At 45.9% G+C, this 14,187-nt stretch overlaps 1 protein-coding gene across 8 annotated transcripts in view; it reads right to left on the bottom strand.

Annotated features, from left to right (window-relative positions):
* Positions 1 to 14,187, bottom strand: part of TPR (translocated promoter region, nuclear basket protein) — a 645,150-nt gene that overhangs the window by 544,700 nt on the left and 86,263 nt on the right. For all 8 annotated transcript variants that reach the window (XM_085601673.1, XM_085601674.1, XM_085601677.1 and 5 more), the window contains exons 11-14: positions 5,594 to 5,685; positions 4,254 to 4,451; positions 2,844 to 2,951; positions 2,060 to 2,286 (exon numbers count right to left, since the gene is read on the bottom strand). In XM_085601673.1, coding sequence (XP_085457799.1) covers positions 2,060 to 2,286; positions 2,844 to 2,951; positions 4,254 to 4,451; positions 5,594 to 5,685 — 625 coding nt within the window. The remainder of the gene's footprint in view (positions 1 to 2,059; positions 2,287 to 2,843; positions 2,952 to 4,253; positions 4,452 to 5,593; positions 5,686 to 14,187) is intronic.

Raw genomic sequence — 14,187 nt, 5'->3', positions numbered from 1 at the left:
AAATCTTCTACTGACATCAGTACAGATTTATTAAGACAAGGTGTTTGATAGCAAACAGCATAAGTTTTCAGTAAAGTCATCATGTAACTGGGGAACTCGTAATGACCAGTGCCCTGTACATTACTTATGATGGCTATCTCTATTCACTTGTACTATCTAGTAATTGGCCTAGACAGCACAGAGGCATACCTGCTCATGCAGATATGCCCTCACATGTAATATAATTCTCCCTGCCTTAGGGCTACAAAGCCCGCTGTAGGGGTGACGTACCTACAATGCATGAGGTGACTGGTATGGCCCACAGTTAGCATGTCATGTCGCATTTTAACTTATGATTTGCACAATGACACAGTCATTTGTATGGGGGTGGCATAATACTTCTGCAGCCCTTAGGGACCCTCTTTGGTACCCATGCCCTAGGTACCATGGGTACCACTTACTAGGGAGTTACAGGTGTGTCAAAGTGTGTGCCAATTGAGTTCTAATTAGACCATTTTACCTTGTTTTAGGGAAAGAGCACTAGGTCCTGGTTAGCAGGGACCCAGTGGACATCTGTCGAAAAACATCAGTACCAGTGGCAAAAAGTGGGGGTGAGCATGTGGAAAATAAAAGCACTTTCCCACACGTCCTATACTAGAACCACTGTCAATATGCAAATCTAGTTCGTAGCACTTCCTTACAGCCATCACCCTAATAATATGCGCTTTACATTAATGAACCATAAATACAAGTTCTAACAGCATGGACATATGGATACTAATCTTAACTATAGACCATGCTCTTTCACAGATCCATGATGTGGTACTGTGAACTGGCAGCCAAAGGGTTTGTACTGCAACAGGGGTGGGCCTACGTGTACTAAGAACAAAATAAACATGAAAACTTGTTGTCTTTGAACAGAAACAATGTGTCCTAGTTGTCGGTGATTGGAATTTCACATCCCTGCATCTTTCTGCCCTCTTTCGGTCCAGCAGTGATCCGAGGACTGAGTCTTGAGCACCACTTTTAAACAGTCTTCGCATTTGTGGAAGAGGAGGACTCATTGGCCAATGAGGCAATAGCTCCCACGAGGCAAGCCTTCTCGCTTTACACTTTCCCGACAACCAACATGACAAAATCCTTCTTCCCCTGTGAGGCGCCCTGGGTATAGTAGGGACGTATAGGCAAGTTAAATGCGCCAATTGGGTATTAGTCAATTGTGCAGGTACTTGGGGAGTAAAAGCCCATGCACCGGGGCCTGGACAGCATGGACCCAGTGCATTAAAGTCGAAAAACCAGCAGCATCAGTCCCAAAAACATTTGTGGGGGGGAGCAATCACACAGAAAGAAGTCATCTCCTAAACTAAGAAACACGCCTGATATTTAGGAATCGTTGCAGATGTTAACTTATTCATGAAACCCTCAATTGATGCAGCAATTTCTTCTTGTATCTTCATACTGACAAAGATCAGGAAGGTTGGCATGTTTCTCACACAGGATGCTTTGAAAACAATAATGGCCTTAGTCTTATCCAGATTGGATTATGCAAATTTAATATACATTGGCCTCCCTAAAACTCTGCCCTATAGACTACAAATCATCCGGAATCAAATAGCCACACTGATCTACAAACTGCCAAGGAACTCTGTCACTCTAAGAGACTTCCACTGAACAGAGAATCAGTTACATTTTGCTGCCTTGCTTAAGGTTCATTCGGGTGACGGCCTCCAATTCTTCGTTAAATTAACTAAGTACTCTCCTGCATAGGAGCTTCGCTCTTCATTTAATCTATCAACAATATCTAGATTAAGGTAAAAAGGTACGGGTAGACTTAGTTTTTCAGTACTCGAACCCACAATCTGGAACTCCTTACAGACATTTTTAAGATTACAACAGGACCTCAAGTACTTCAGGAAAAATCTAAAGGCCTGGCTCTTCAGACAAGCCTATTAACAGTGCCATTTTTCCAATTATTCTAATAGTTGCACCATAGCACTATAAAACTAGTTAACATAACGTGCAAAACCTAGCGGTCATTTAGACATTATGCAATGTAGACGAAAGGTTGGTAAACCCTTACTTGGATGCTGTGGTCTCCTGTTCCTCCTTTTCTTTCTCCTCTCCCAGCTCCCGCAAAGCCACCAGAAGGCGTTGGTTCTGCTGCTGCAGCTCTTCTATATTTCGGTATGTTACCAGATGCTGGGTTATTACTTCTGAAGAACTGCTGATGTCAGTGGAGGTGACTTCCTCATCCCGGAGCACGTGATTACCCCTGGCTTCTTCCAGCTCCATGAGGAGCACTCTAATCTGAAATGGAATCAGAGATGAAGTGAGCCACTGGCGAGAGAAATCACCCAAGATGCACATATTTAAAGAGAAAGAACAGCTCTGAAACTATTAAAGAATAAATGGCTGTGTGACCAGTGATATGCTCTCAATCACTTTGTACAGGTAACCTGGTCAAACAAGCATTCAAGATTGATCATATCCATGAGAACCATACTGTTTTTACTACAACATCACAGTTTGATACAACCTTCACATTCCAGGAAGCGTGAACAATGTAAGCACTGCAATTGAGGCCAATAGCTCCAAGATTTTAGCATAGACACAAGAGGATAGTATAAACATTACAACAGACAAGGTCAGCAACACTAACAAGAGACGTTTGCCCTATTTTTAAAAACGTTATACTTGCAACACCCCGGGTTTGCAACACCATGCTGCTTTTAATAAAGGCATTGAAGTCAACTTTCAGAACCCCCCTCTCCCCCATAGGCTCCAAGATTGAGAGTTTACATTGAAATGGAACCCCTGAACAAGAATTTACTCTTTAACTACTCCAACTTATCATTCTTACTTACCTGTTTGGATAAATCTTTAATTTGTGATTCCAGCCTTTGATTCTCCCGCTCAGATACAGAGGCGCGTTTATTGGCTTTATCTGTGTCATCTTGTAGTCTGTGGATTTCCTGAGGCCAACAGAGACAACATCAAAAAACATAATAAAACTGTGCATTCTTTTACAAAGAGGGACAGAATACTATGGTTCTGAGGGGGTTGAATCTAGGAGGTGTAGTGCATATATCCGACCTCTTAGAACAAATCAAAATCGAAACAAAGGCATCCAAGAGCTACTCTGTGTAGGGACAATATGTCCTGTAATTATAAGTCCCAGGCAATTTATATTACATAAACAATATAATAGCGCAGACGGTACTGTGCTTAAAATGGTGTGGATTAATGAATACCTATATGAAAAGGCTCCAGGTTGTCAAATACTAAAATGCAGAGAAGTCTTTCATGACTTTTAGGTCTCAATTTCAGACAATCTTTAGACAACCTAAGGTGTGTCATAAACGTTTACTGAGAATCATGGAGGAAGCAAAGCCACACCCTTTTAATTATTGAAATGAGTTATGCCGAGTGTCTTAGATCAAGGAATGAGCCACCCTACAAACTAGTGATGGGCTGCAAAAAATGCTGAGACTTTTAGCAAAGCAAACATAAGGAGATGGACGGAGAGCTGAAACGTTTCAGACACTCACCCCCAGTCACAGATCTGGTTTGAATCCATCATCGTTCTTTAGCTCACTTGGCCACCCCAGTTCAGAACTAACAATATTCAAATCAGTCTTGACCTTGTGCCTCATGGGAACAGTCCGGCTTGAACTGCCAGGCCAGGTCTTCCCTGTACCGCAAACCTTGAGCAAAGCAAGCACTAAATACACAAAATAAAGGACTATGGAAGGGAACACAAAAATACCTTATTTACATAGAGGTCTCCACATCTGCAACACAGATCTGCATAATTAGCAGAAATCAAGGATTGTTGGTTGAGAAGCACATGCAGAATAAAGTGCTTTGCGAGTCACTATGCTTTTAAGCCAAAACGGAAACCTGTAGTCTATTAAAAGCCCATTTCAATTGAGAACGATATGAAACCAATAATTACATGCAAAATATGATCTTCAAAGAGTGTCTAGATCAACAGCATGTCCTCTAGCACCTAACGTCACTACCCAAAGGTCAAACATGTAGATAAGCAAATGCAAAGGGTGTGAAGCACTTCAAGTGTAAGCGCAGCCAAAGAGCTGTATGGAGAAGAACATTTCAGCCAGCAGCATATGCTACTTCCAGTATAACCACCTCAACTAGATTATGAAGGCACATCACTCACAATGAGAACCTATCAACCCTGAGGCTGCAGTCTAATAGAAAATTGCATAATACCAGAAGCTGTATGGTTGGCAGAAGCACCAGTCAATACAAACCTGCATTGCTTGCTCAAGTTTGGCAGATAAATTAGCCACTGATTTCTGCATGCGTTCGTACTCTTCACGCTGGCGTTTCAGGATGGGTGCTTTGGCCTCCACTTCCTTCACAATTTCATCCAGATACTTGTTAATCCTCTTATTTTCCAGCTTCTCAATCAGCAACTCGTCTTGCGTTTCTACATATGCATTGTAGAGCTAATGAGACATGGTCAATGGTTAGGTTTCAAAAAGTTATCTGTAGGACTAGGTTCAAGGATGGGAGGACCCACTAGGTAACACATGGGATGCGGAGAGGAGTGTCAGTGCCGAAGGCTTGCTCATTTCATTAACACCACCTTCTAAATGTGGATGAAAGCAATGTTTATGTTGAAAATATTGATGCTGGCTAACAAAACATGCAAGTCAAGAAACTAAACAAACAGAAGTTTGTAGCGCTCCATTTAGTGCAGTTGGTTAGCATTTAATATAACTGGTCATCAGGATATCCAAAGTCCCTTTTGTACAAGACATGAATCCATGGTTGATTCACAATTAAACCCTCCAGTTCCTTACTTATGCAAAAGGCAACTCAGGGCATGGTGAACCTGGACAGCTGCAGCTAACATTGCGAGTAGGCATCAGAATACATTATTTGCAGCCCTGCAAACCATGCAAGATGGAGATGGAGCAGTACGTACCAGCAAAGGTAAATATTGAAGCTGGAGGAAAGTGATCCTACAATTCAAATCTTTGTGTATACTGATAAATATGGAGAAGTTGTAGGGAAAGAGCGCAGTGTCAAGCAATACATTTAGTAGTATTCAGGATTACTAAAGAGAAGTACATGGTCTTCGGTCACCACAAAGTTCACCAGTACAACTGAATCTGCTGCAGAGGTGGACCTGGGCTGAGGAACTGAAGATTTCTCGGAGAAGGCGGAATCAATGAACAAAATGAGGAAAAAAACAAAAATCACAGAACACACGCCACACCTTAAGGAAGGTTCCATGCAAACAGAAGACCGAGATAATCATTAAACTGAATACAGCAGGAAGTTACCGTCAATGCCAGGAAAGCCTCAAGAATGACTTTTGGCAAAATTGTTGGAAAAATAGACATATATGTGTACTTTATATATTTGTGTACATTATGAATGTGTCACCATAACCACCACTTTTTCCAACATGTTGAACTGTTGCAAATTGTACAAGCACACGATCACGCAAATTGATAACTTCTCATTCTATTGTGTGTTCATATTAATTAAAAAGCCTAGAACTGACCAACTGGAGGGGTTGAAAGGATAAAACAGAAGCACCAGTGTTGAAAACCATTTGGAGGAAAACATGAATTCTTACTTCTGTTAACTTCATTCCAGGTTTGATGATTTTAGCAACTGCAGCAGCTGTAGGAGACATTGCTGTAAGCTCTTCCTCAGTCATCAAAGCACCTGAAATAAAGATACAACTTAAGTGACTGAGAAAAAGAAGTTGTCCCTAATGGAACACACTTATTATCTCCCAAGACATTAGATTATTTCCCCTTTCAGTATAGGTGTGCATATAGTTTTTCAAAAACCTACCATTAAATTTTAAAAGTTTCAAATATTATCTCATGCATGGGTTTCTCATGCAACCTTGCATCTTTACCCCATAGAGTAACCGTGCTTTCTTGCGTACCTGTTCTTCAGTCTACTAGCCGTTAGTTGTATAGCTACCAGACACTGGACAGCTCTCATCTTACCAATCATGATCAAAAACAGGAACAGTCTATTTACCTCCTTCAGCTATCACAACCACTCTTCCATCTCCCTCCCACACCCTACCCTCCTTGATGACACCCCTACACCTCTTGTATTAGGATCAAAGTTCTTCCAATCAATTCCTCATTAACAGGAAAAAACTTTACCTCCCATTGTGAAGTGGAAACCCCTGCCCAACTAGGCTCTAGCAAAATGTAAAATGGATTGCATTATGAATCTTACTCGTCTCCCAGAATACCTTTTCTACCCCTCTTTGGCCAAATCACGCCAAGAGGAACTCCAGTTTAGCCACTAAAATACTATTCAACTAATCGTACCACTCGCCTACCCTAGCCCACTGACACCAATTAAAATGACTACACCAAACATCCAAACCACTCCGAGTAACTAATTCTGGTGTTCAAGCCCACTCACGACATGGCTCCTGATTAGAGATTGGTCCTTACTGAATGGCACTGTCCCAGACATACACTACATTCAGCCAACCTCACACTACTTGCCATATCAAATCTATCCAACTACTAGTATCCCTGTTACTGCATGCCCATACTGAATCAAGTCAACAAAAATTGCTCACCTGAAGCCCCATATCTTATTTATCTGCCCTCTCCCAATGGCTAACAACCTTGACACCTTCACTCAGCTGCTATTATCCCTCAGATGTGCCTATACATATTAAAAGATGTGGTGCCATACTGTGCCATACTGTGACTAGTTACATGTGTTTGTTGTACAATCGTTCAGAGTCTGCATTGCAACTTCCAGCTCACCTTTGCCCAACTTATCCACATGTAACCAACAAACATATACACTTTGTTACAATGTACTGAAAGTACGTTCAAAGAGCTCACGCAACTAGATAAATATTTTTTAAATATTTACCAGGTGTAGGAAGCAGTTTCTTTATATAGTGGACCAAAAAGGGGCACACCATGTAAAGAGTCCAAGCAAACCCCAGAGGAATTACAGAGGCACAAATGACACCCCAAATGCTCTTTGGTGGTAGTGTGGGCAGCCCGTTCGGCATATCAGAGGGTAGTGCTAAGCATTTATAATACACACAAAGGCAGTAAGTGAGATCCATTCAATAACAAATATCTGACACCAATTTATTAAAACAAATCCATCTTTTATATAACTTTAGATACCATGTTCATCAGAATCGGGTAATTTTTTAAGTTTTCATAAATGGACAGTGCATTTTCTGGATCAGCGATGTTATCCCTTGGAGGAAAAACATGCATTGCATTCGGGCACTGGTCAGCGACTTACAGGACTGTTCTTTTGTACTTAAGGTGAGTATGGGGCAAGGTCTAGTGCCACACCAACAGGTCACCTCGGGAGGCTCTGGAGCCTCTGGGTGCAGAGGTGTGTCATGGAGTGCGGTGTACTATTCACTTCAATGCGAGAACGGTCTGGTCAGAAAGAGGCTGCAGGAAGGGACTGAGGCACCAGTCCGGCATAACCCAAAGGGGTCCTTGACCCGAGAGATCCTCTGGTACGCAGTGACACATTGGATCCACTTCTTCCTGGGCTGTGGAGCTCGGGTACAGTGGTATATTTTAGGGTCGGATTATGGTGCAGGAGTCTCTCGTGGTTGGAGGGGACCTGCAGAAAGGGACTGAGGCAGCAACAAGAAGTCCCATATTCAATTTAGGGGTGTTGAAGACAGTGAGGGTTAGTAGCCAATGAGTTTCTCACCCGTGGGGTCACTACGCTCCCTATATGACAACTTCATATAGCTGGCAAGAAGCCTCATTTAATCCCAATTTGATTTCCTTGTACTAGCACACTTTTGCTCTTCGTTTGAGGAGGTTGCCTGGCTCCATTCAGCTCTGGAGCTAGAGCAGAAGGGCTGGAAACCCTTTTTTATTCCTTTTAGGATTTTAATTTCACACATTTTTTACATTTTTCCATTTGATTTGCCAGTACTTCATGCAGCAGGGGAGCCTCCTTGCATGATTCGGAGTTGCTGGGCCTCTGTTATTCTTTCCTTTGACTCATCTGTTTGATTGCCGATCCATCGCTAATTTGCATTTTAGCATCGCCTACGGCCAAGCCCCTTCTGTGGCAGGATATTTTAATGGGGAAACCGCGCCTTCGTACGCGCCAAAGGCAAGCTGGTTCTGCCTCAGATTTTACTCCCAGATTCAGTTATGCTAGAAATGAACTTTTAGCCCACAATGTCTCAGGTAAGAACATTGGCTGCAAACACAAACTATTGGTCTGCTCACTCCACGTTTTCTTGTAAGGACTGGTATCTTCATATAGATAAGAAGGGTGGCGAGAGGATGAGCTGCTTTCAGGACAATTCCTCACTTGCTACTACTCAAACCCATGTACGGTGCAGAGTAGACTGGATTTCTGTAATTCTCTCCTTCTAGGGATCCCAGAATATCTGGGTAAGCAGCTCCAGAGGTTACAAGTATTGGCCACTAAGTTAACATTAATCAAAACCAGATTTGACTCGCATTTGGCACTGCGACAGAACTCCACTGGTTACCAGTGAAGGAAAGAAGAGTCTTTAAGGCCAAGTGCATAATGCACAGAGCCTTGAACGGTAGCGGACCCAGGTCTCGGTCCCTAAGATCATACTCAGCCTGTTTGGTCTGTGTGCTCTCCTTCAAAAAAACAGGAATAGGTGGGAGATCCTTCCGAGTGAAAGCGGCACAAATTTGGAACACACTACCTACCACCCTGAAAGCAAATACAAACCTGTTGAGTTGCAGGAAAAGTCCAAAACCTGGTTATTTCCTAGTTAGTGACACAACTACAGCCCCACCCCCCCACATTGCAATGTTGCCTGAATACTTATATTGACTGAGTTGAATCTGTATATGATCTACCACTAGGTGGTTATACCGTGCAGAGTCTCCAGGTGTTCCCCGAAAGTGTACAGGGCTCAATGTAAAATCCAAAGTGGCCTATACGTGGTAGTGTGGGTGAGCAGTCTTAGGCCTAACAGAGGAGTGCAAGACCTTTATTGCACAACATTGACCCATAATGGACACTTGACTCAAAAAGGAAATCCACACCAATTTTAGAAAAATGAGCTTGGTTTATATTTTATTTTAAGAGCAAGATCTTCGCAATAAGTCAAGTAAGTTTTTAGCTAAAAATACTTTTCACTTTATTTTCAGAACACTTTAATGTTATCCTGTGGAGGAAAACAATGCGGTTTAACAGGTACATACAACACTTATAATTACAATCTTCAGGACCAAAGGACAGCACGTGGCAAGGGTCAGGCGAGTACCAACACTGCACCACAAGCGGCACAGGGGTGGCTGCACCACCAGCGGCACAGAGGTCAAAATTGTTCAGCCCAATGTGTTTCAATGGAGGCTGGGGTGCTCGAAGCCACACTGCATGAAAGTAAATTGGTTGCAGGGGCCAAGCTTTGGGGGTTAGTTTAAGCACGGGGTACCACAAAGCAGCACCAAAACCTACAGCAGCACAGGGGTGGCCAGGTGCAGGGTGCAATTTCAGCTTCGGGCACCCTATGCTTTTTAAGGAGAATTCTGCTTCGACAAACAGGCTGCAGGCATCGCACTGGAGGATGCAGAAGGGAGACCAACAACAGCAGAGGTACATAGAAATGTAGGGGGTCGATTCAGCTCACCAAGGCACAGGGGCTTTGGGTGCAGGGGTGCCTTTAGACGTCCGAGTCTTCTTACTGGAGCCAGTCATGGTCAGTGGGAGCCTCTGGATTCAGACTGCAGGCGTCGTTGTGGAGTCTATGAGGGGTCAGCCAACGCTGGACTTTAGGTCAGGTTCGCTGGGGAGACTTCATTGGACAGGTGAGCCACTCAGATCTGGGCTGTGGGAGTCAGGTGTGGAGTGGACAGGACTCACGGTTCAGCTGAATGCAGAGTCCTTTCTGTTAAATTCTTCTGGACAGGGCGGCTGTCCTCGGAAGATCTGGTGTTTGTTGAAGAGCAGTCAGTCTTCCTCGGGTTTCTGGAAGTCACTGGCAACAGGACAGGCGTGGTCTTCTTTGCAGAGTCTTTAAAGCTGGAGACAGGCCGTTAGGCCTGGGGCCAAGTCAGTAGTTTTCTTCAGACTTTGCTGCAAGTACTACATTTAGGGGGCATTTTAGGGAAGTAGCAGGTATGGCCAATGGGCACCATACCTGGTGTGCTACACCTGCTATTCTGCCACCCTCATGTGGGCTGGAGCATAGACCTAGCCCTGATTGGAGGAGTCCCTTCATCTTCAAAATGGAGGGGACTAAAACGTGTGCTTAACTAGGTCTCCTCCACTTGAGGGGTGGAGTTGGCAAAGGTGGGCACACTTCCTAGCCTTTCTAGATTTTCCCACCTAAAGTGGGGGTGAAATCGGGGGCTGCAATCTGTTGCTAGCAGTAGAGGCTGGCTTGGGAGGGGATCTTCCATTACAAAGACGGCAGGCCTTTGAAGCTTCTCCGAACAGTGGGCACATCCTGGGGGGGAGGAAGTGCAACACCTTTTCCCAGAATGTGCATGGTTTCTGCTCCCAGAGAGCAGAGGCTCTCCACACAGGGGTCCAGAAACATGTCCGCGTGGGGCAGGGTGCCTAAACATCAGTGGCCACACCAGGGATGGTACGTGTTCAGGGGTCACCTCTTAGGTGCCCCTTGAATACATGTTTTAATACATCTCACACTGGCATCAGTGTGAATTTATTACATGGAGTTGTTTGGTACCAACCACTCCTGGTTTCAGTGAAGCCTTCATGGTGCTGGGGAACTAGAGTTGTCAAGTTTCCTTCCCATGTACTCCTTATGGCTTCCCTGGCACTTACAATATTTAAGAATTTACTTAATTATTCTAGGGCCACATCTACTAATACAGATATGCCTTCACCTGTTGTATAGTGCACCCTGCCTTAGGGCTGTTAGGCCTGCTAGAGGGGTGACTTATCTATACCTTCAGGCAGTTCTGGCTGGTATGGCACCCAGGCAGGGTGCCATGTCGACTGTTTTTATCCCCACAAAGCCATGCAAGCTGCAAGGGCAGTGGCATGGTCCTAGTGAGGGGGTACCTGGCCATAGGTACCCAGGGTACCATTTACTAGGGACTTACAGAGGGGCAGAAGTTCCAATTAAGGATATGTTTTAGGGAAGAAACACTGGCACAGGGGACCTGGCTGGCAGGGACCCTGTGCACCAAGATCAAAACCACATCAATACCAGGCAAATAGTGGAGGCTAACCATGTCAAAAGAGGCACTCACAAGCATCAAGATGTCCGCTGTGCCTTAATCAAGGCAAGATCCCTGATCAAACAAACTCGAAGTTGCTGACTTTGTTGATTCCCAAGCGCTAGCGATCTAGCGCATTACAGAAACCTAGGCGGATCAGTCTGTAGACCAGATTTTGCCCCCGAAACTCCCCCAGGCTTTATGTCATACAGGGTGGACCAACCACTTAAAAGGAGAGGCGGATTAGCAATCATTTATCGATCCAACATTAAAGATGTTTTTCATCCTGTTCACCTCGCACATAGTAAAGTGCTCTCCTTCAGTATTGACCTATCCAAAACTTATTCTTGTAACGGGTTACCATTTATAGCCCACCCGGCCCCAGGCAATTATTTTTCCAAGACTGGAGTACCAACTTGGAATCTTCTGCTAGCAAATAAGACTTTACCTTGCTGGGAGAATTTAATTCCATCTGGAAGACCCTACTGATAAAGACACAAAGATTCTTCTTACACCAGTTTTGGTCTTCCCCAGGTAGTTGTAGGCTCAACTCAATCTGCTGGGCACTATCTAGATGACATTTTAACCAGCACTTTTTCCTTATTAGATATCTCTACTTTACCACTTCTCTGGACAGACCAATTTGCAGTAAGATTTGATCTTTCTCTAGCGCAACCACTTCAACATGCCAGAACACTCCTCAAGGAATTGCATCGGTGTCCTTGGCACAAGATACAGCCTGACCAATTCAATAAGGGACTGGCAGATTCTTTACCCTTAATCTGAGGACCTTGCGGTCGCGGTAGACAACTATGTTTTGTAGCTAATTTCAACCGTCAACTGTTTAGTCCGGGTAAAAGGCTGACTTTAGCAAGATACACCTTCCCTCAGCACCCTGGTTTACCAAACAAGAATGCGGAAAGCGGAGGAGCCAAGATGGCGACCGGGACGGCAGCGTAGATTCCCGGCTCCGTGAACCTCCGCATCCCGCACGGATATCCTGCATGAGATCCTTATTCTGCGCTATGAGATCGTGTTTGTAAACGAAAGTGGCAAGCGATCGTGTGACTCCGAGGTTTCTGGCTGCCGTACCGCCGGAGAAATCAGCGGTTGAACTTTGCGGCCCGTGCGGCCCCGGAGCCGGGACCTCGAGTGGACGCCTTGGCCGGGTGGCAGTTTAACAACAGCGGCCTGTGGTGATTGGGTGGAGTCGGTCCGCCGGAGTGGTGCTGCCCTCGGCCTGCATTTTGCTGTAGTCGCTCCCCCTGCTGAGCGTTGCGGACCGAGGACACGCCCGGGGGAGCAATTCTCGGATTCTGTGGTGTTTGCCCCTGCCTTTGACGGTGAGCTGCCCGGACGCCGTCCCTAGCTCGCCCTGATCCTTGCGGGCTGCTCCCGGCTTTTCGCGGGAGCTGGTCCGTGGCGGAGACGACTGTTGCCCGTGACCGCGCAACGGCTGAATTTGTGCCTGCCCCAGGATCCCTGTCTTCAGCGACGTGGACCTCAAGGCGCTTGTCCCGGGGTCCTGGCCCCAATACGAGTCTGGCCTTCCCAGCGGCCATTTTGTTGCTATGCAGCCTACCATCCTGTCCACTGGGTCGCAGCAGGATTGGGGGTGTGTGACTTTTGGGAGTGTGGCAGAGCGATCGGAGAGAGCTGCTCTGGGGTACGGTGACCTCCTGGAGGCCCTTGGTGCCCTTCATTTCTCCTTGGCTCATGGCGCCGGGGTCCTGGGGAGGAAGCTAGATGGGGTGGCATCGGCGTTGGGACAGTGGCGGCATGCTGGTCCACAGGTACACAGTGGCTTCCCACACTGCACACAGGAGGAAGATGTTGCGGCCCCCCTGCGATTAGTGCACAGCAGGACACTCCGGACAGTATGCTACCGTGTGGTCGGCTAACTGTGGGCTTGATCTGTTCCGGAGGTATTGGACCTGAGTGGAAGATGGTGGTCTTGTCCCGTGCACGGTCTCCGGCGACCCAGGGACAATTCCAGCAACGTGTGTCTCCTTTGGCTGATTCAGCCTGTCTGGACCTTGTGTGCAGTGCAGATCCTGGGGCAGCACTGGAAAAGACGCCCCTCCATGATGCGGTCTGTGCTGGTACTCAGAGACTTCCACCCCACCTGTGTGCGTCGCTTCCCGATTGTTTTTGGACACTCCTGTACCTTGGAACATCGGACATGGTGCTGGGTCGAGGGGCAGGCATGGGCAGAATCGCAAAGAGTGGTCAAGGCTGAGGCTGATCCTTCGGGGGTGGTCACCTAGTAGACGGGCGGACTCATGGTTGCGTGCTCTCATGGTTATTCGCATAGTTGGTGCATAATGTTCCCCATTCCCCCCCCTTTTTTGATATGATCGACTTGGTGCTGCTTATTGTTTGTTGTGGGGAGACTTCACCGTGCGGGAGGGAGAAGCCGGGGGTATGTTTTGAAGGCCCTCCTCCAGTTTATTATACTCTCTCCGCCCCCCCGTCTGGTGGGGTTCTTTCTTACTCCTTTTTCCCCGTTTCTTCTATATTTCGGGTCTAGTTCCAGGGCGACAGGCACACTGCTGGGGGGTGGGGCCATACTCATTCGCAGAGGTGCAGGGTGGGGGGTTGGGGGAGGGGACTCTTTAGTCTTTATCTCTTTTTCCATGGCCTCCTTTTTCTTCTCTGTTTCTTCTTGTTTTCCTTTTTCTGGGATCAGCGCGGTACATTTCCCTTATTGTGAATCGTTGCCTCTTCATGTGTGCCACAGTTTCCGGGGTGTTCGCTGGGCGTTAGGTATTGGGGTCTGCAGGCGCAACGGTTTTTGATATTCTTCCCCATCCGGACTTTCCCGTGTCTGCGCCATTGATTCAATATATTGCTGCTTATTGCTTACGTCTCTTATCCTTGCCCCTTATCGCTGTTGGGAAATTGTTTGGCACCTGATCCTACTGTTTTGTCTTATCATAAAATGAAAAACCCTTTTTCTCCTGGTGTCCTACCTGCGCGGCTCATTGGCCGGATTATATTGGATTGAAGA

The sequence above is a fragment of the Triturus cristatus genome, chromosome 4_2 (assembly GCF_964204655.1).
Source record: "Triturus cristatus chromosome 4_2, aTriCri1.1, whole genome shotgun sequence".
In the NCBI taxonomy this organism is placed as follows: Eukaryota; Metazoa; Chordata; class Amphibia; order Caudata; family Salamandridae; genus Triturus; species Triturus cristatus.
The sequence above is the reverse complement of the archived record's forward strand: the minus strand, read 5'-3'. Positions and strand labels throughout refer to the sequence as shown.